This window comes from Chionomys nivalis, chromosome 7 (genome assembly GCF_950005125.1).
Source record: "Chionomys nivalis chromosome 7, mChiNiv1.1, whole genome shotgun sequence".
NCBI classification, from domain to species: Eukaryota; Metazoa; Chordata; class Mammalia; order Rodentia; family Cricetidae; genus Chionomys; species Chionomys nivalis.
Genome location: NC_080092.1, coordinates 16006532 through 16025955, shown reverse-complemented (window position 1 = coordinate 16025955; position 19424 = coordinate 16006532). Strand labels below are relative to the sequence as shown.

Below are 19424 nucleotides of genomic sequence, written 5' to 3'. Positions count from 1 at the left end.
TGACTAGCACACACGGGGCAAGCGGAGGTCACACACAAGCTGCTGCTTCTGTGTGCTGTGGTAACGGCTATCCTTGCCTCCTTCCTGACTTCCCAGGGGCCAGGGGCAGGAGGGTTGCCTCTACTTCCATCATCCCGAGTGACTCTGGGTCCCACCTCGGAGGAGCTCCTGCTTCTTGCTGAGGCACTCTCGCTCCTTGTCACAGATCTCATGTCTGTTTTCTATGGTGAGCTTCTTCATGGCCAGCTCCAGGTCCTCCTTCTGCTTGGCTACAAAGTCTCTGTCCTGAAGGAAGGACAATGAGGCTTGGGTGACTGAGCTCGCTCGCGCACGCGGTCTCTCACTATGAAGATGAGGGCCTGTCTGCCTCTCTCACCACCTTGGTTTGTTTGTTTGTTTAAACATTTATTTATTTATTTATTTATTTATTTATTATGTATACAATATTCTGTCTGTGTGTATGCCTGAAGGCCAGAAGAAGGCACCAGACCTCATTACAGATGGTTGTGAGCCACCATGTGGTTGCTGGGAATTGAACTCAGGACCTTGGAAGAGCAGGCAATGCTCTTAACTGCTAAGCCATTTCTCCAGTCCGGTCTGTTTGTTCAAACTGTTTATTTCATGTGTTTGAGTGCTGACTGGCATGTGTGTGTATGTACCACACATGCCTGCAGAGGCCAGAAGAGGACCCCGAGTCTCCTAGAACTGGAGTTATAGGTGTCTTGTGTGCTGGGAATCTAACCCAGATCTTCTGCAAAAGCAGAAAATGCTCTCTGCTGAGTCATCTCTCCAGCACTTAGCCCTGTGTTTAAAAAAGTTATCTGCTCATAATAATTGTGAGGGTGGCCGGGCACGCCTTTAATCCCAGCACTTGGGAGGCAGAGGCAGGTGGATCTCTGTGAGTTCGAGACCAGCCTGGTCTACAAGAGCTAGTTCCAGGACTGGCTCCAAAACCACAGAGAAACCCTGTCTCGAAAAACCAAAAAAAAAAAAAAATTGTGAGGGTGTGGGCTGGAGAGATGGCTCAGAGGTTAAGAGCACTGACTGCTCTTCCAGAGGTCCTGAGTTCAATTCTCAGCAACCACATGGTGGCTCACAACCATCTATGAGATCTGGAGCCCTCTTCTGGCCTGCAGGCAAACATGCATGCACTGTATACATAAGAAATAAATAAAATCTTTATAAAAAAATTATTGCATGGATACAGTGTGCTGTTTCAGGATATGTGTGCCTGTGTACTGAGGAATTTGGGGGGAAATTTGTATGTCCAACACCTCAGATATCTATCATTTCTTTCTGTAAAACATTGAAGACCCTCTTCTCGCTGTATTGAAAATACATTATCATTGGGTAGGGTCATCCTTTTCTGTGCTACTACAGAACACAAAAACCCATTTCTTCATTTGGTTAGAAAGAGACAGGTTGTGAGGACACTGAAAAGACTGGAAAACTGGAGTCAGGTCAAGTACTAGACTTTGCCCCACTGCCCTCAACTCTGCAGCATCACCTTTCTGAGCTTTGATTCTTCTGCAAATGGAAAACCAAAGAGCTTCTACCCCAAGGTACCGCAAACACTTGACCAGATCGTATATCAAGCATCTGTGAACATGGGCTACAACTGCTTGCACCCAGGGCTCAGGAGGCAGACTGTTCAAAGATCCCACAGTGGAGAAAACAGGAGCATTCCAGCAAGGTATGAGAGACTGGACCGAGGGGTGGGGTCAAGCTGGGAGGGGCTGGGAGGGCTAGACAGCAGCAGGCACAGTGAGGAAGGCCTCAGCTCATGGACAAAGGGAGAAGGTTTTAAGCTGAGGGGAAAAAGGGTGACAGGGTCAGATTTGGATTTCATATTGACAATACCTGCTGGTGCAAGAGAAAGAAGCGCAGGAAAGCAAGAGGAGGCAGGGAGGATAGCTGGGAGCTGGGAGAGCTGTAACAACAGTGGAGATCTAGCAACATTGCCAGATACACGGGTCCAAAGATGGGAGAAATATGGATGGATGGATGGATGGATGGATGGATGGATGGATGGATGGATGAGTGGGTGGGTGGAAATATGTATGTGTCTGTGTGTGTGGTGTATATCTGTGGTATATGTTTAGTATATATGTGCTATAGAGATTTGCATTGGTATGGTATTGGTTTACTGACACAAATTTAAGGTCAATTTTGTTATACTGTGTATATGTATTTCTGATCTTGATTAAGATACTGTGTTTGTCCAGCACATTTAAAAATGTACTGTATAATTAAGAAATATAGGTTAATAGATAGTCATCCATGATAGTCAAGCTTGTAGTCATGTTAGTTAGGTTTTCTAGATGTAGAGATGTATTTCAGATGGATAGGCATTCTTCAAGCCTTTCAAAGACAATGCACCTCCTGTTTACTTAGGTAATATTATATTCTTCTGGAGTCTTTATTATAGTTTTCCTTAGTAATAATAAAAGATAAAGTATATATAAATATTGTAACTGTAATTCTTGCTTGATAACTGTTTTATGTAATTTAACTGTGTTAAAGTTAAAACCTTCCTTTTTATTTAAACAGAAAAAAAGGAGGTGATGTGGGATTCCCCTCTGTATGCTGTGAATACCACTGGTTAATAAAGGACTGCTTTGAGCCTATAGCAGAGCAGGGCAGAAAGAGTTAGGTGGGGAAAACTAAAGTGAATGCAGAGAGAAAGAAGGGTGGAGTCAGAGAGAAGCCATGCAGCCCTGCCAGAGACCAACTCCAGAACTTTAGTTGGTAAGTCACAGCCATGTGGCGATACACAGTTTAATAGAAATGGGTTAAATTAATATGTATGAATTAGCCAATAAGAATCTACAGATAATGAGCCAAGCAGTGATTTAATTAATACAGTTTCTGTGTAATTATTTCGGGCTAAGTGGTCAGGAACCAATTAGTGGCCTCCTTCTACATATATGTATGTTGCATGGTATGTGTTGGGACATGTGTGTGTTGTGTGTTTATGTAGTGTATTACATGTGTGGGGAGCATGTGTCATGTGTGCGTGCATATGTGTGTGTGTGTGTACGTGTACCAAGCTTCCGGAGGTGATGGAAAAGTGGAGGGAAAGGATGGGTCAGGAACAACAAAAGTTCTGGCCCCAAAACAGGACAGGGACAAATTCCTCCTCAGGGCATAATAATAGAGTTAGGTCTGGGAGATGAAGACTTTGATGTCCTTTAGATACCAAGTAGGCAGGTGACTGATCTTGGTTGACAGGTGATGTGACAAATAAACAAGTTGCATTACGTAAGGTAGGCAGGACTAAGGTGTAGGATGCACTGGCCAGAGAGACGACAGGGCTCACTCTTGGGGTGCAAGGGCGATCAGGGAGGATAACCAAGGGGCCAATGAATGATGGGTTAGCTTTAGGCATTCAAAACAGGAGGTGGATATGGAAGCAGCAAGCCTGGGCAAGTTAAGGGGGGCACGATTTGGGTCCCTGCTTCATGACTGTGGCTAAGTGACCAAGTCTGGGGACTCACGAGCAGCTGCTTCTTCTGTGAGTGTTCTTCCATCTTCTGCTTCATGCTCTCTTTCCGCTGCTGCCGGGGCAGTTTCTCAACCTCGTTCTTCACCTGTGCAAACATGGCAGAGGTCACCTTGCACCAGGACCTTCCCATAATGGACGCACTGCAGGCATGGCAGAAGTCACCTTACACCAGGACCTTCCCATAATGGACGCACTGCAGGCATGGCAGAGGTCACCTTACACAAGGACCTTCCCATAATGGACAAACTGCAGGCATGGCAGAGGTCACCTTACACCAGGACCTTCCCATAATGGACGCACTGCAGGCATGGCAGAGGTCACCTTACACCAGGACCTTCCCATAATGGACGCACTGCAGGCATGGCAGAGGTCACCTTACACCAGGACCTTCCCATAATGGACGCACTGCAGGCATGGCAGAGGTCACCTTACACCAGGACCTTCCCATAATGGACGCACTGCAGGCATGGCAGAGGTCACCTTACACCATAATGGACGCACTGCAGGCATGGCAGAGGTCACCTTACACCAGGACCTTCCCATAATGGACGCACTGCAGGCATGGCAGAGGTCACCTTACACCAGGACCTTCCCATAATGGACGCACTGCAGGCATGGCAGAGGTCACCTTACACCAGGACCTTCCCATAATGGACGCACTGCAGGCATGGCAGAGGTCACCTTACACCAGGACCTTCCCATAATGGACGCACTGCAGGCATGGCAGAGGTCACCGTACACCAGGACCTTCCCATAATGGACGCACTGCAGGCATGGCAGAGGTCACCTTACACCAGGACCTTCCCATAATGGACGCACTGCAGGCATGGCAGAGGTCACCTTACACCAGGACCTTCCCATAATGGACGCACTGCAGGCATGGCAGAGGTCACCTTACACCAGGACCTTCCCATAATGGACGCACTGCAGGCATGGCAGAGGTCACCTTACACCAGGACCTTCCCATAATGGACGCACTGCAGGCATGGCAGAGGTCACCTTACACCAGGACCCTTCCTATTCCGGACTTCTGCAGGCATGGCAGAGGTCACCTTACACCAGGACCCTTCCTATTCCGGACCTTCTGCAGGCATGGCAGAGGTCACCTTACACCAGGGCCCTTCCTATTCTGGAGCACAGTGAGTTTTGGACACGCTTGACCCATGAAGTATCTATTGCACAGATACGCTGTCAATACCTAAGGTCTGTTTCTGTGTGAGCCCTGTCCCTCTGCTGACTGTAGTCCCTAAGGTGTAGGTGGTAGACTCCCTCCAGCCTTACAGAGCCTCTAGGCTGGCACAGGATCCAACAATGTCAATCTGATCAACACTGTCAATCTGAAAATACTGCCAATCTGATCAACACTGTCAACCTGAACAGCACTGTCACTCTGACATTCACACAACACTCTACCTAGAACACAGAATGATGACCTTTTCAAGCATGCATGGAATATTTACTAACAGTTCTTTTTTGTTTGTTTGTTTTTGTTTTATGAGACAGGATTTCTCTGTAGCTTTTGGTTCCTGTCCTGGAACTAGCTCTTGTAGACCAGGCTGGCCTTGAACTCACAGAGATCCACTTGTCTCTGCCACCACCGCCCGGCCTTTACTAACAGTTCTAAGCCATAAAAAGAATCTTAAAGTTTTAAAAATTTCATAGCAAAATTGTAAGCATCCCACAGGTCAATGAGGAAATTGCAGAGTATATTAGAAAAGAATTTGAGTCAGGCCCTGGTGGCGCACGCCTTTTATCCCAGCACTCAGGAGGCAGAGGAAGGCGGATCTCTGGGAGTTCAAGGCCAGCCTGGTCTACAAGAGCTAGTTCCAGGACTGGCTCCAAAGCTACACAGAAACCCTATCTCAAAACAAACAAACAAAAAAGCAAGAATTTGAACTAAATGAAAATGTGGCCCGTCCAAGTTTCTGAGATGAAGTTAGTGCATAGAGGAAAATTTCAAGCATTAATCCTCAGAAAAAGAAGAAAGTCTCCAGTCAATTATCTAAGCTTCCACAGTGATTTTACATCAATAAAAGCAATTTAAATCTAAACCAAATACAAAAGCAAAAATCAATAACAATGAAAACAGAAAAACAACAGTGAAAATTAGGACTGAGTAGTGGAGAGTGTTTGTCTTATATACACATGGGTCTAGAGTCCCACCCTTCAGAATCACAAAATTAAAAAGAAATTCAAGAAAGAATGAATATCAATGAAACAAAGAGCTGCCTCTTTGAAGAGGTCAGTAGAATTGGTTAAGTTTTTTGCTCAAGTCATTGGAGAGGAAGGAAGAACAGTGGAGGAAGGGGATGGGACGGTAAGGGAAAGGCGAGAAAGGGAAAGAGAGAATGGGAGAAGAGAGACATCATCAAGCCATGAACGGAGAGCATCAGCGTAGATCCTATGGGCCAAGGAGATGCTGAGAGCGAATTACCAACAGCAACCAAATCCCATAACAACAAACAAAAGCCTGGAACGATAGAAAGTACCAAAGCTAATTCAAGAAGGAGTAGCTACCTTACACGGGCATCATAAGAAAACCATAGACCAATGTCCTTATTCACAAAGATTCAAAATTCCTTTATAAAATACTGGCAAATGGAATCTTGTAATATATAAAAAGAATAATAGATAATGACCAAAAGAGGGTGTTTTGTTTAGTGTTTTATAATTTATTTGTTTTATGTATATGGATGTTTTCTCTGCATGTATATCTGTATATGCCTGGCCATAAGGTGTTGGATCCCTTGGGACTGAAGCTATGGATGGTTGTGAGCTGCCATGTGGGTGCTGGGAATTGAACTCAGGCCCACTGGAAGAACAGCCTGTGCTTTTAACCTCTGAGCCATCTCTCCAGGCCTCTGCTTTGTTTTTGTTTTTTTCTTTGCTTGTTTGGTTTTGTTTGTTTGGCTGGTCTTTCATTTTTCTTTTTCTTTCTTTTTTGATTTTTTTGAGACAGAGTTTCTCAGTAGCTATGGAATCAGTCCTGAAACTTGCTCTGTAGACCAGGCTGACCTTGAACTCACAGAGATCCTCCCGCCTCTGCCTCTCAAGTGCTGGGATTAAAGGCATAAGCCACCACATCCAGTGGTTTAGTTTTTTAAAGACAGTATCTCACCATGTAACTCTGTCTGGCTTGGAACTTGCTATGTAGATCAGGCTGGCCTCAAACTCACAAGAGATTCACCGTTCTGTCTCCTGAGTGCTGGGATTAAAGGTATGTGCCACCAAACCTGGGTATAACCAAATGTGTCTTATACAAAGAATGTAAAGCTAGCTTAATATTTGAAAATCAAATAATTTGTTTCAACAAACTACAGAAGGAAAAAATATATAATTATGTCAACTGAGTCATACGAAAAATTAAAATATTCAACATTTCTTCATGATAAAATCTATTCATAAACTCTTAGAATTTCATTAGCTTGGCCTGAAAGCCATCTACGAAAACAAAACAAAGTCAGGGGTGGGGCTGCAGGCCTTTAATGCAGCACTCAGGAGGCAGAGGCAGGCACAGGGGCCAGGGCAGGAAGAGCTCTGAGTTCAAAGCGAGGCTGTTCTACACAGCCTGTTCTAAGATGGCCAGAATTATTTTTGTAAAATCCTGTCTTAAAAAAATAATAATCAGAATCAAATCAATGCTCTGTTACTAACATCAGACTTAATGAGGAAATAATATCGAGTGTGTTCCTTCTGAGACTGGGAACAAGGAGAAAGGACGTCTACTCTACTGTTTCTAGCCAACTTCCTGCTGGAACCTGAGCCAGCACGCCAGAGCAATAAGAGGCGTATCAATTGGAAAGAAGAAATTAAACTGTTTCTGTCTATACAGAAAACCTCAAGGAACCTACCAAAGAAAAAAATACCAGGATAACATAGTAAGGCTAGATACAAGACCACCGCACAAACAGCAATATCTCTCCATACTCGAGTAGCCAAACTGATACCTTAATTTTTATTTTATGTATATCTGTGTACCACATGTGTCTGGTGCCAGAAAAAGGAACTGGGGTGCCCAGAACTGGAGTTACAGACAGCTGTGTGCTACCATGTGGGTTCTGGGAACTGACCCTGGGTCAACCCAAGAAAATACAAGTGTATAAAATGCCTGTGGATAGAAGTCTCAGAGTTGTTCTGATGGCCATTCCACCCAAACTGACCCAGTCTGAGTCTGGGCTTCTCTACAGGGTCATCAAGCTGATGCTGTGATGGGTGTGAAAGGGCAAAAGGGAGGAACTGCCAACTACAGGAGGATCCCAGACACTGGAGTGAACACTGGTGAGAGACAGGCAGAGGAACCTGTATGACACGCAGACCCAAAATGCACCACACCAGATCCGCTTATATATGTTCGACTTCTTTCCCACAAAGGCAGCTTAGCAGAGGAAGGTGAGCATTTTCAACATACAACACTGGGGCAGACACCCCTAGCCAAACCCATTCACACCCAACCCAGACATCTCTAACCAAACCCATTCACACCTCATCCAGCAATTCCTAGCCAAACTTTCACACCCCATCCAGACATCTCTAACCAAACCCACTCACACCCTATCCAGACATCCCTAGCCAAACCATTCACACCTCATCTAGACATCCCTAGTCAAACTATTCACCCCCATCCAGACATCCCTAGCTGAACCATTCACACCTCATCTAGACATCCCTAGTCAAACTATTCACACCCACCTAGACATCCCTAGCCAAACCCATTCACACCTCATCCAGATACCCATATCCAAACCCATTCACACCTCATCAAGACATCCCTAGCCAAACCCATTCACACCCATCCAGATATCTCTAACCAAACCCATCCACACATCCCTAGCCAAACCCATTCACACCTCATCCAGATATCTCTAGCCAAACCCATTCACATCTCACCCTTTACAGAATTCAACTCAAAATGTTCTCACATAGAAACAGAAAACCAAATGTGGCAAATTGCTGAAAGACTGCATCCCATGGGGTTGGGGAAGGATTCCTTGGTTTCATAGATAAGCCCCTAAAAGAATCATGCTGAAAGAAAACAAGGCACTATTAGGAGAACTATAAGACAAGGCATGGGAAGAAAAGAAATACAGCAAAATAATATCTCACAGAGTACTGGCAGTCCAAATATAAAGAGAACTGTCAGATTTCACTAAAAAAGAAAGCAATCTCCCAGCTAAATAAAGGAGCAAGAGATTTTTGAGCAGATACACCACCAAAAGTGACATATGGTGACAAAGAAGCAAATGCAAAGACACATGTCACTGATCATCAGGGAAATGCAAAGTCACAGTGAGATGCCACTTCACACCCATCAGCATGGCTAAAATAAAACAGTAAAGTCGCTAAGACCAAGTGTTGGGGAAAAGGAGCCACCAGACCACTCCTGTTGCTGTGGAGACAGGTTGGACTCGGAGCGTCTGGAGGAGCATGGCAGCCTCAAAGTGCGCTTATCATCTGACTCCCAAAGTCCACCAGCTTAGCCTGTCTCACCCTCTCTTCTAATTCCTAGGCGGCTTTTATAAAATGCTTTCGGGTTTTGTTGGCTGAGTCTGGTCCCATGTTTTCTGGCTTCTCTGCTTTAAATGGATTTCCCATCTGCAGCATGACTGACTCTGGGGACCTGAGAGAGAGCAGGCTGTCCTACATATTTACAGGATATCAGCAGTGTTCCTGGTTGTGAGATCAACAGACTACTCCACTCCATCCCTGAGCTGTGACACGCCCCCAAATGTTTGTAGACGTGGCCAACGTCTCAGAGAGCCGGGGACAGAAGACTCATGGTTGATAGGCACAGCCTTACGTAAAATTCCTAAATGAAGAGTGTATATGTGCACCGTGGCCTCTATATCAGTATGGTGCCCTGTCCCAGCTCAGTGACCATGAGAGCTATCACATAACTTAAGGGTTACGACTTAGAACTGTGCTTTTACAAGCTGACTCCTTTGGTCCAGGGGACAGATTAAAGCAGCAACAGAGAGCCCAGGTTGTGAGTTCTCTGTTAAAAACATGGAAGACAAGCAACAAACACTCTTACATCTGGTGATGGAGGGAGGAGGCAGAAGAGGAGTAAAAACAGAGTCCTGTGGGCCACTCATCAGAGAAGCAGACCCAAGGCCTCACGGGACCCTTTCCGGGCCAGAACTGCTCTCTGGCAGAGCCGTGCAATGACTGGCAAGCCTGGCAGGGCGGGGAGCGAGTTCCACCAGGCGGCAGATAAGCTGCATTCCCGGGCAGTGACGTCCTTGAAGTTACTGAACGTCTCAGCATCTCTTTTTCCCAACCAGAAAACAATCTAGCTTTTAACTAAGAAGTCCCCAGGGTTCCTTCCAGGGATATGGCATGCAGGGCTAGGGAACTCTGAACCATTTCATAAGCTCAGCTTCACGACAGGGACACACTCTGAGAAACAAGTCATTACACAATTTCATCAGCATGCAAACCGAGTAAACCTTGGGAAACCTAATGAACCAACTTTCCCCTCGCCATAGCTCCCGGTTCAGTACAGCGACCATCAGCATGGAAGTTACGCTGCATGGGAAACCATGAATGACCTAGAGGTGACTGACTGAAGGCGCTCGGAAGGTGTGTGCAGGTTATATACTGCTGTGTAAATGCAGGAGCCTTAAACCCAGGGGTGCCCCCGAGTGAGCCAGTGAGGAACATCTATACGGTTCACCGGACTCGGGGCTGGAACCCCAAGAGTTCTGGAAAGAAAGAGTAAAATGTGAGCCTACGATGAGCCGCTGAGCAGAGGGCCATCCTCAGACCACAGCAATCAAGCCTGGAAGAATAGCCCCAGGGACACTAAATGCAGTGTTTTCCCTGAGAAGCTGAAAGGACACAGATGTCAAGCTTCTTCCCCTGAAAACTTTCAAACCAAACAACCAAGGAGGGGGGAAAACCAAGTCAGATTAAACCGGGAACTTTGGTGTGACTCAGTGGTAGGGAACCTGCATAGCACACACAAGGGGCTTTCCCAGAGGAGGGAGGGAGATATCTCAGCCCTGTCTGTGCACAGGGCATCTGGGTCTCAAGAGCAGCCTATACCTCCCCATGTTGGGGAAGCTAAGGGCTGGGACACCCTTCTGTAGACTCCCAGGAGGAAGGAGGCGAATAAGCAGACAGCAGCACCCAGCACCGGGCGCGGAAGTCCCCAGCAGAGCACAGTCTGCCAGGCTATGGCTCTGGGAATCCGGGTCATGTCATCTCAGGGCCATGCATGTCCTTGCCTCCCACTTCCAACTGAGGGAGGAGGAGGACAACCAAAAGAGGGCGGAGCACAGGGGACAGCATCTGCTGGGTCTCTCCTGCATTGCCTCCCCTTGTGGGAAGAGCACCTCCAACTTTAGAGGCCACCATCTCTTTCATCTTTCCTGCTCTCTTTCATCTAAGCGGACGTGAAAGAAGTTAACAGAAGCCACTCAGGAAGGACAACACAGGAAGGTGGCATCCAAAAGGCAGAGAAAGGACTAAAGTGTCATCGCTTTGCGGCTGGGACACCAGGATCCCAGTGGGGCTGCTCCCAAGATCTTGGGGTAATTGGCTCCATGCAGCCCCTCTGTTAGGAAAGGAGGCGTGTGGCTATTTTTATATCAACTTGACACAAGATAGTCATTTGAGAACCTCAATTGAGAAAATGCCCTCACAAGACAGGCCTGTGGTACATTTTCCTGATTGACGATTGATGGGGAGGGCCTGGCCCATTGTGGATGGGGTCACCCTGGGGCTGGTGGTCCTGGGTTCTATAAGGAAGCAGGCTGAGCAAGCCATGATGAGCAAACCAGTAAGCAGACCCTTCCATGGCCTCTGCACCAGCTTCTGCCTCCAGGTTCCTGCCCTGTCCTCCCCAATGATGGACTGAGCAGGGGAAGTGTAAACTGAAACAAACCCCTCCTTCCCAAACTGCTTCTGGCCTCGGTGTTGTATCAGAGCAATAGAGACCCTAACTAAGACAAGGCCAATCCTCAGAGCAGAGGCCCCGCCCCGCCCCCCAGGGTCCCATCACCTCCTTCTTCATCTGCTTGAGCTGCTCCTGGAACTTGGCGTAGTCTCGATCCTGCTCCAAGCGAATCCTCTTGGCCTCATCCCTCCGGCGCACACTGTGATCCTGCTCCATCTTCTCCACCTGCTGCTTCTGCTGTCGCTCCAGGTTCTCCAGCTCCATGTCAAAGAATTTCTTCTTGGCCTGGAAGGTGCACAGACTCAGAGGCATCCAGCAGAACTGCCTCATACCTCAGAGTCTGTATTAGACCCAGACGTGAGCCACGGCCCTGCCACCCTTTGCTGTGTGCCCCATGGCAAGTTCTTTTTTTTTTTTTTTTTTTTTGTAGACCAGGCTGGCCTCGAACTCACAGAGATCCACCTGCCTCTGCCTCCCAAGTGCTGGGATTGAAGGCGTGCGCCACCACCGTCCAGCCCAAGGCAAGTTCTTTAACCTCTCTGAGTTGTTTCCTTGTCTGACCTGGCAGGACAGTGGCATGGCACTCTCCCTCTAAGGGTGTCCCTGTGCAACTTGGGGTCACTGTAACCTGACCACCCCCTCCGACAATACCTTCACCTGAAGAAAACATGGAGGCCAGGAGCCCCGGGGCCTGTCTCCCCTCACTCACGTTGATTTCTTGTTCAAAACGTTTGTGCATTTGCTCCAGCTGCATCTCATGCTTGCTGTTCAGCTGGGTCTGGTTCCGATGTTCTTCCTTCTGCAGAAGCCGAAGCTCTCGGAGTTCCTGGCGCCTGCAGATGAGTAGACAAACATTTCCTAGTGAGAAGGGCGCCTCTGAGACCACAGTATTCACAGCCAGGGCCATAAAGGGATGGGTTGTGGAGTAGCAACCCACTAACTCAAGCAGAGACACAATCACAATCAGGATTCAGGCTTCATTTGATATTCTGAGAGATAAAAAGGTGAGCATCCTCCATGTATAAAGCGCATTTACAGGACTGGAGAGATGGCTCAGTGGTTAAGAGCACTGACTGCTCTTCCAGAGGTCCCGAGTTCAATTCCCAGCAACCACATGGTGGCTCACAGCCATCATAATGAGATCTGGCATCCTCTTTTGACGTGCGGTTATACATGGAAGGAATGCTGTCTACATAATAAATAAATAAATCTTTAACATTTACAAATCAGTAAGGAGGAAGGAACTAACCACCAAACCCACAAGTGGTACACAACATTGTAACATGAAAAGACATAAAGCAAATGAGTGTAAAATTAAGAAGAAACTTTAAAATTATTTATATGATAAGAAATACAAATATAAAAGAAAAAGCATTTCATTAAACAGACAAGCATGTAGGGAAATTCATACTCCATGTGTTACTGATATAAATTAGCAGAACATTTTGAAAGATACTGGCAATACCTTTATACCTTTTGGTACCCTACTCTCACTTCTGGATTGGATGAGGATGTTTGTAACAATGTCATTTATAATTATAATTAAATTTCATCCCACTGGCCCAAGATGGAGGAAATATCTCTAGAACACCCCAAACTACTTCTATTCTGGAACGCTAGAAGCTTTCCTTCAAAGCAATGATGATGCCTGCAAAGCTCTGGCCTGGGGGTGCTCTGAGCCTCCCCAGTGCCCAGCAACCCACTCTTCAACAGCAGTCCCAGGAGGTCCCAGTGCATAGTGGGAACTGGAGGAATTCTCAGGCAGAATCTCCGCTCTGCTCCTTGTCAACTAGAGACCCAGCGCTTGCAGCTTATCTGCCAAGAAACACAGTTTCCTCGTGAGCACGTGAGGAATAAGGTCCCCCGGAGAGAGCTGTACGAGACCATTGGAGTGTGTGAGGCCGTGTCAGGCAAGTGGCTTTGCCTTACACCTTCTTTCCCTGTCCTCCCCCTCTCTAGTTCTCACTAAGTCCTGTGCCTTTTCCCTTTTGACTACCGCCCCAGCCTGAGCCAGAGTCTGATGGTCCTGGACAGTCTTCCCACCTCACAAGCCAGTTTTTCCCTTCTACAGCTCAGACCTACACAGTAGCCAGAGAAACTGTCCAACCTGTCACTGTGTGCCATTTCCCTGTCTGCTGTGCCTTTCCCTCACAGCTTACAGGCCTCCACAGCCTGGGTTCTGCCCCCACACAGACCACAGTCCCACCCTCTTCTGTCCTGTCATTCCATACTGAAGTCCTTTTCTCGAAGATCTTGATACAAATCCAGGTCATCCGCCAGGGCCTCAGCAGCTGCAGATTCCCTTGGCACTCCTCTAGTGATGGGATTCACCTCATCTGTCAAGCTCAGGGTGATGCTGATGGTCCCTACGAGCAATCTCTGCTCAGCCCAGGCACTCACAGCTGTATTGACCATTCCTTCCTTCACAGTGTGCAGCACAATCAAGTATTAGCTTGTATACCATGTCTGGAACCCATAGGTATAAACTCGAGGTGGGGGACAGCTTCGTGTATCTGGACTTCCATTTGGACCCACGTGTTAGATGATGCACGTGTCAATAATTGGGTGGATGTATGGATAGATGAATGGCAAGTGAATAGGTGGGTGGATTAAATGGGCGAATAGACAGATAGATGGGTAGACGAGTATAGACAAGAGTAGGGGGATGAACAGATAGATAACTGGGTGGACAGGGAGGCTGGCCAGTGGATACGTGGGTGGATGGATGGATGGGTAGATGGATGGATGATTGGGTGGATGGGTGGATGTATGGATGAATGGATGGATGGATGGGTGAGTGGGTGGGAGGGTGGGTGGGTGGATGGATGGATGGATAGATGGATGGATGATTGGGTGGATAGGTGGGTGGGTGGGTGGGTGGATGGATGGATGGATGGATGGACAGATGGATGGGTAGATGGATGGGTGGTGGGTGGATGGATGGGTGGGTGGGTGAATGGAAATTAGGTAAGACAGGAGTACAGACATGGATATGCAGATAGATTTGGGCAGATGGGTCACTGGGCATGTGAATGGACAAAAGAGATGGGTGACAGATAGGCGGATGTGTGGACAGATGAATGCAGGAGAAGGGGTGTCAAGTAAAACCACGTTCCTTTTGCCTCAACCCCCACTTCACACTGGGGACAGGCCCAGTGCCCAGCATCCTCAGGGCACTTCCACCGGTTCCCACACAGGTGCCTCCCCGGACTTGCCTGAGAAATCTCATCTCCTCGTCTTTCTTCTCATCTTCGCTGATGATCTTGGAGGTGGTGATGCTCACCTCCACACCGTCTACTACAAACCTGCGGGTCCGCTTCAGGGTCTTGTTGTGCAGTTTTGAGCCCTGGCAAGGAGAACGTGACCAAGCTCAGCTAGAAATCCACGGTGGAGACAGGGTGAGGTCCACAGCCTGAGCCCAGGAAGGATGAAGCCATCCACGGTGCCCAGTCCTCAAGCTTCCCAAACAGGATCTAAGCGTCTAGCCTTAGACCCTCTGGCTTCTGTTGGTCTTGGCTTCAGACACCTTGCAAGGCTCTTACCTCACCGGGGCATTCTTACAAAACACAATCTCAACATCCAAAAGGGCTGTTTTCATCCTCACAGGACAATGCCGGCTTTGTGACCCTGGACAAGACTCTGGGCTTGCCTGAATCTCAGTCTTCTACACTGTCTATGGAGTATCAAAACAGAACTCGCCTCTTTGGGTCGTCATGCAGATTTGATGAGAAGCACATGGGGTACAGAAGGCATGGCATTTACTTCTGTCAGTCATGACCACAGAGCACAGTCCCTATTAGATTTGGTGGCCTCAGCTAGCCAGCTGAAGCTCTATAAAGTCTGCTTAGGAAGGACCTGGCCCTGGAAGGTGTCAGGGAGGAAGTGCTCGGTTCTGATTCAGATGAGGGCTTAGGGGCCTACAGTGGTTATCTGATGGCCTCTGTTCTACCCACTGCCTCAAACTCCCAAAGTCCTTCCTCCTACAACACAGCCCTGCCTCTATAACATGGCCCATGGGCCTCCCAGCCCCTTCAAGAGGAGTAGGCACACCAGGGTGGCTAAGAGTAGGCACCTCACACTGTATGCTGCTGCCCAGCACACTTTACCTGGGCTCTGGGCACTCGGAGCCTTCTTTTTTTAACGGTGCTGGGGATTGAACCCAGGGCCATGTGCACATGCGGCAAGCACCCTACCATCGAGGGTGGTACCGACATCTCCAGCCCCACTTAGTGCCCTTTTAGGAGGAAGAAGTAAAGGATGATACTTCTTCATAAAAACCGCTGGCCACAGCTGGACAACTACAGTGGACGACAATCTGTGTCAGTTCTGAGGGAATGAAGAGAAAAGCTGCCGTGGACGTCTGCTTGACCGAGCCTCTTTCTGATCCAGAGGCTACTGAGGGGCTAGTGGGCTGCTCCTGCCTTTGCCACCTTATACTGAACAGATATGCGAATCTCTACCATGTATGTTACCCTGAGTAGTCTTAGAAGGCAATACAGAAGTGCATAGCATCACCCCATCCCCCTGCTCCCCTACGTCAGTCTTGTTTGGGGGTTCAGGTGGCCAACAGTAAGTTTAATGGTATCGCAGAACTGCCGAGGGCAGACAAGGAAGAGGGTCACCCCTCCTGGCTGCTGGAAGAGGAGGGGCTAAAGGCACACAAGGATAGGAGCCCTGCCCAAGGTTTGACCACCTCCCTGCTTCCACCCACACAGCCTTGTGCCAGATGCCAACTTCTTTTCGTCCCTACTGCCCATCTGGAAATCGTGGGAGGAAATCCTTCAGTTCCGTTTAAAGCACTTTGCACAGAATGGCTACAGTCACTTAATGTCACCCGCCGCCAGACAGGAGGCCAGAGAGGAGAGCGAGCCCAGCTGCCCTCGCTGAGTCTACCTGCCAGCCACTGGTCACACAGCTGACCCCCAAGCAAGAGAACTTCCACTCCTGGAATGCTCTTTCCCCAGTTTTAGGTCCTTTAACCAAACTTTAAAATTTAAACATATGGAGGTGGAGAGATGGCTCAGAGGTTAAGAGCACTGACTGCTCTTCCAGAGGACCTGGGTTCAATTCCCAGCACCCACATGGTGGCTCAAAACCATCTGTAATGAGATCTGGTGCCCTCTTCTGGCCTGCAGGCATACATGCAGACAGAACACTGTAGCCATAATAAATAAGTAAATCTTAAAAAAAAAAATAAAATAAAGGGGCTGGAGAGATGGCACAGCAGTTAAGAGTACTGGCTATTCTTCCAGAGGACCCAGGTTCAATTCCCAGCCTCTACATGGCAGCTTTCAACTGTTGAAAATCCAGTTCCAGGGGATCTGACATCCTCACACTAATGCACATAAAAAAATAAAATAAATTATAAATAAAATAAAATTTAAACAGGGAACATTAATGTCTTATACTGACCCAAATATGTGGGGTATTAAGCAAAAATCATAAGCCATTTAAAGTAAGAAGAGGCTCTGTGTGTGTGTGTGTGGTGCTTAGCATACACAAGGCTCTAGGTTCACCCCTAGCACCTCTTACGGATACACAAATCAAGTACAATATAAGTAGCTTTTGAGACTGGAATCTAAGCATGGCACACCGGCTAGTACGCCTGCTCTGGCCCCCAGGGTGATAGGTGAATTTACCTTGAGAGACAATGAGCCCGTCTCTTTATTCAGTGACAGGTCAGCAGACAGGGAGGTGCTATAGTCCATGCTCTCCGAGGTAGACACAGTGCTGCAGTCTGAAGCCCTCTTAACATGGCTTGGAGTTACAGAGCTGGGGAGCTCCAGGCCACCATTGGCCAGTTTCTCTCCACCCAAGGTCTCCAGGGCGCTGCTGTTGGGGCGGCTCTGGTTTGCCTTCTGGGACTTGCTGGCTGCAGGACTGGGGTCCTCAGCCTGGCCAGTGACTTGTTTCTCTTCGGCTACATGGATTCTGGCATCCATGGACAATGGTCGGGACTTCCGGAGGGGAACAGGTACCTTTAAGTCATTGTCACTCTTGGGGATCACATCCACAGGGCTGACGGTTTGGAGAGGCCCATCCCCTGAGGGTTGGCTACCGTTCACAGGCTCCCGAGGCTGACTGGGAGGCAGGGTGACACAAGAATCCTGGGGAGGCTTGTCAGAGTTGAGGCTTGGCTCAGTTGCACCAGCAGAGTCCTGAGTGTGGTTGGCCAGGGGCTAGAAAAGAGTCAAGGCTGAGCCTCTGGGAGCCCAGGCCCCACAGGCGACAGGCCAGCAGAGCAGAGCAGGGACCCCTGAACCTAGTTTCCATACATTTCCCACAGCCTCTCCTCAACAGGCTGCCACTGGGTTGAGAACTCACCTCCTCTCTCTAATTGCTATTCCTACCAAAGCATTGCTCCTGTCCTACGAGGATAACAGGCTGTGGCCGGCTGTTGAGAGGCCCAGCCAATTGTCACAGTGTGGGGAATGGGGAATACTCCAGTCTCACCTGAGGCCAGGCCTCCCAATTTCTCAACACACATTGGCAATCTGATTTCTTTTGCTGTTGCTGCTGTTTTTCTGTGATAGGGCCAAGTAGGTCAGGCTGGTCTCAGATTTGCTATGCAGCTAAGTATGACCATGAACTTCTGATCTCCCTGTCTCCACCTCCCAAGAGTTGGGATTACAGGTTTGCACTGCTATGCCAGTTTGAATGCGGAACTAAGATGCCAGGGCTCTGGGCATGTTAGACCAGCCGAGTGACATGCCCATCTTGGTAATCTGAATTTTCACATGATTATCTGTTGACTTCTAGATGGCAACCAATTCACATTGAAAAAAAAAAGTGCCGATCAGTCCTACCTGGGTCTGGGTTCAGCTCACCCATCCCTTGCATTTTAGTTTTTGTGGGGTGGAAAGTACTGGAAACATCACTATGATGAAACCAAATACTCATTTCTGTGAATAGGAAACTAAGTGTCTACATGGGGTATGAGGTGGAAAGGAGGCCCCAGGATGGGGGGACAACTGGGAGCGGGGGGGGGGGGCAGGGACCTCTTCTGTCTGAAGGAGAACCAAAGACAGATTTGTGTTTCAAATTTTTATAGCGAAGCCTAATTCTAATTAAAAATTTAAAATTAAAAACAAAAAGAGCCAGGCACAATGGTGCACGCCTTTAATCTTAGCACTCAGGAAGCAGAGGGAGAGTTCAAGGCCAGCCTAGTCTACACAGTGAGTGCCTAGACAGCTAAGGTTACACAGTAAGACCCTGTCTCATAATCCAAAAATAAATAAATAAAAAGACAATACTATGGGTGCGTTCGAGATGGAACCGAGTGAAAGGGACAGATGGGGGGGGGGTGTTGGAAAAAAAAAAAAAGAAGAAAAAAAAGACAATAAATGGGAAGGGCCTGGGGGTTCAGCTCCATGACAACTCAATGACAACCCACCCTGACTTACTGGGGACCCTCTAGGATGAGCAGCAACCTATGAGAAGCTCCTGGGATGAACTGTGAGACCAGGGACCCTATGGAACCCTAGGTCCTGCATGTTCAAGAACCTGGATCTGGCCAACAGACTCACCGAGGAGGCATCCACAGCATCCTCCTCTTCTCCATCATCCCTGACGTCATCCCTGGCATCCTCGATCTCCTCCATCACCTCGGCCTTTGCCTCAGCCACCAGCTCCCGAAGAGCCTTGTTACTGGTGACATTGCTGACGAAGGGATGCTGAGAAGAAGACACACCTGTCTTAGAGCCATTTTGGGACTGCTGTGGGGAAGAAGCAGCTGCAGGATTTGATCTTGCAGCAGAGGGTCAGCTGTGGTCCTAAAGCAATGCATGAACTTCAAGTTGGTAAGGGGAACTCCCAAAGGACGGACAGCCATGCTGAAACCACAGGGAGTCATAAAGATGAAATGAGACAATTCGCTTGAAAGTGCCTTGTAAAACCAAGTCCAGTCCATTTTTTTATGGGGTGGGAGTGCCATTTGTGTGTTCATTTTCTTTTTGAGCCCTGCTTCTCCTCTGCTAGCCCTCACCCATTCAGCTGCTTCATTCCATCCAGTTCTGTTTATTT

The 19424-nt window shown here is 48.0% G+C and overlaps 1 protein-coding gene across 1 annotated transcript in view; it reads right to left on the bottom strand.

The window, feature by feature from the left end:
- Stk10 (serine/threonine kinase 10) overlaps positions 1-19424 on the bottom strand; it is a 101280-nt gene that overhangs the window by 12437 nt on the left and 69419 nt on the right. Inside the window, exons 8-14 of the mRNA XM_057774393.1 lie at positions 18929-19075; positions 17042-17581; positions 14618-14748; positions 12112-12235; positions 11508-11687; positions 3498-3590; positions 156-285 (exon numbers count right to left, since the gene is read on the bottom strand). Of these exons, the coding sequence (XP_057630376.1) occupies positions 156-285; positions 3498-3590; positions 11508-11687; positions 12112-12235; positions 14618-14748; positions 17042-17581; positions 18929-19075 (1345 nt within the window). The remainder of the gene's footprint in view (positions 1-155; positions 286-3497; positions 3591-11507; positions 11688-12111; positions 12236-14617; positions 14749-17041; positions 17582-18928; positions 19076-19424) is intronic.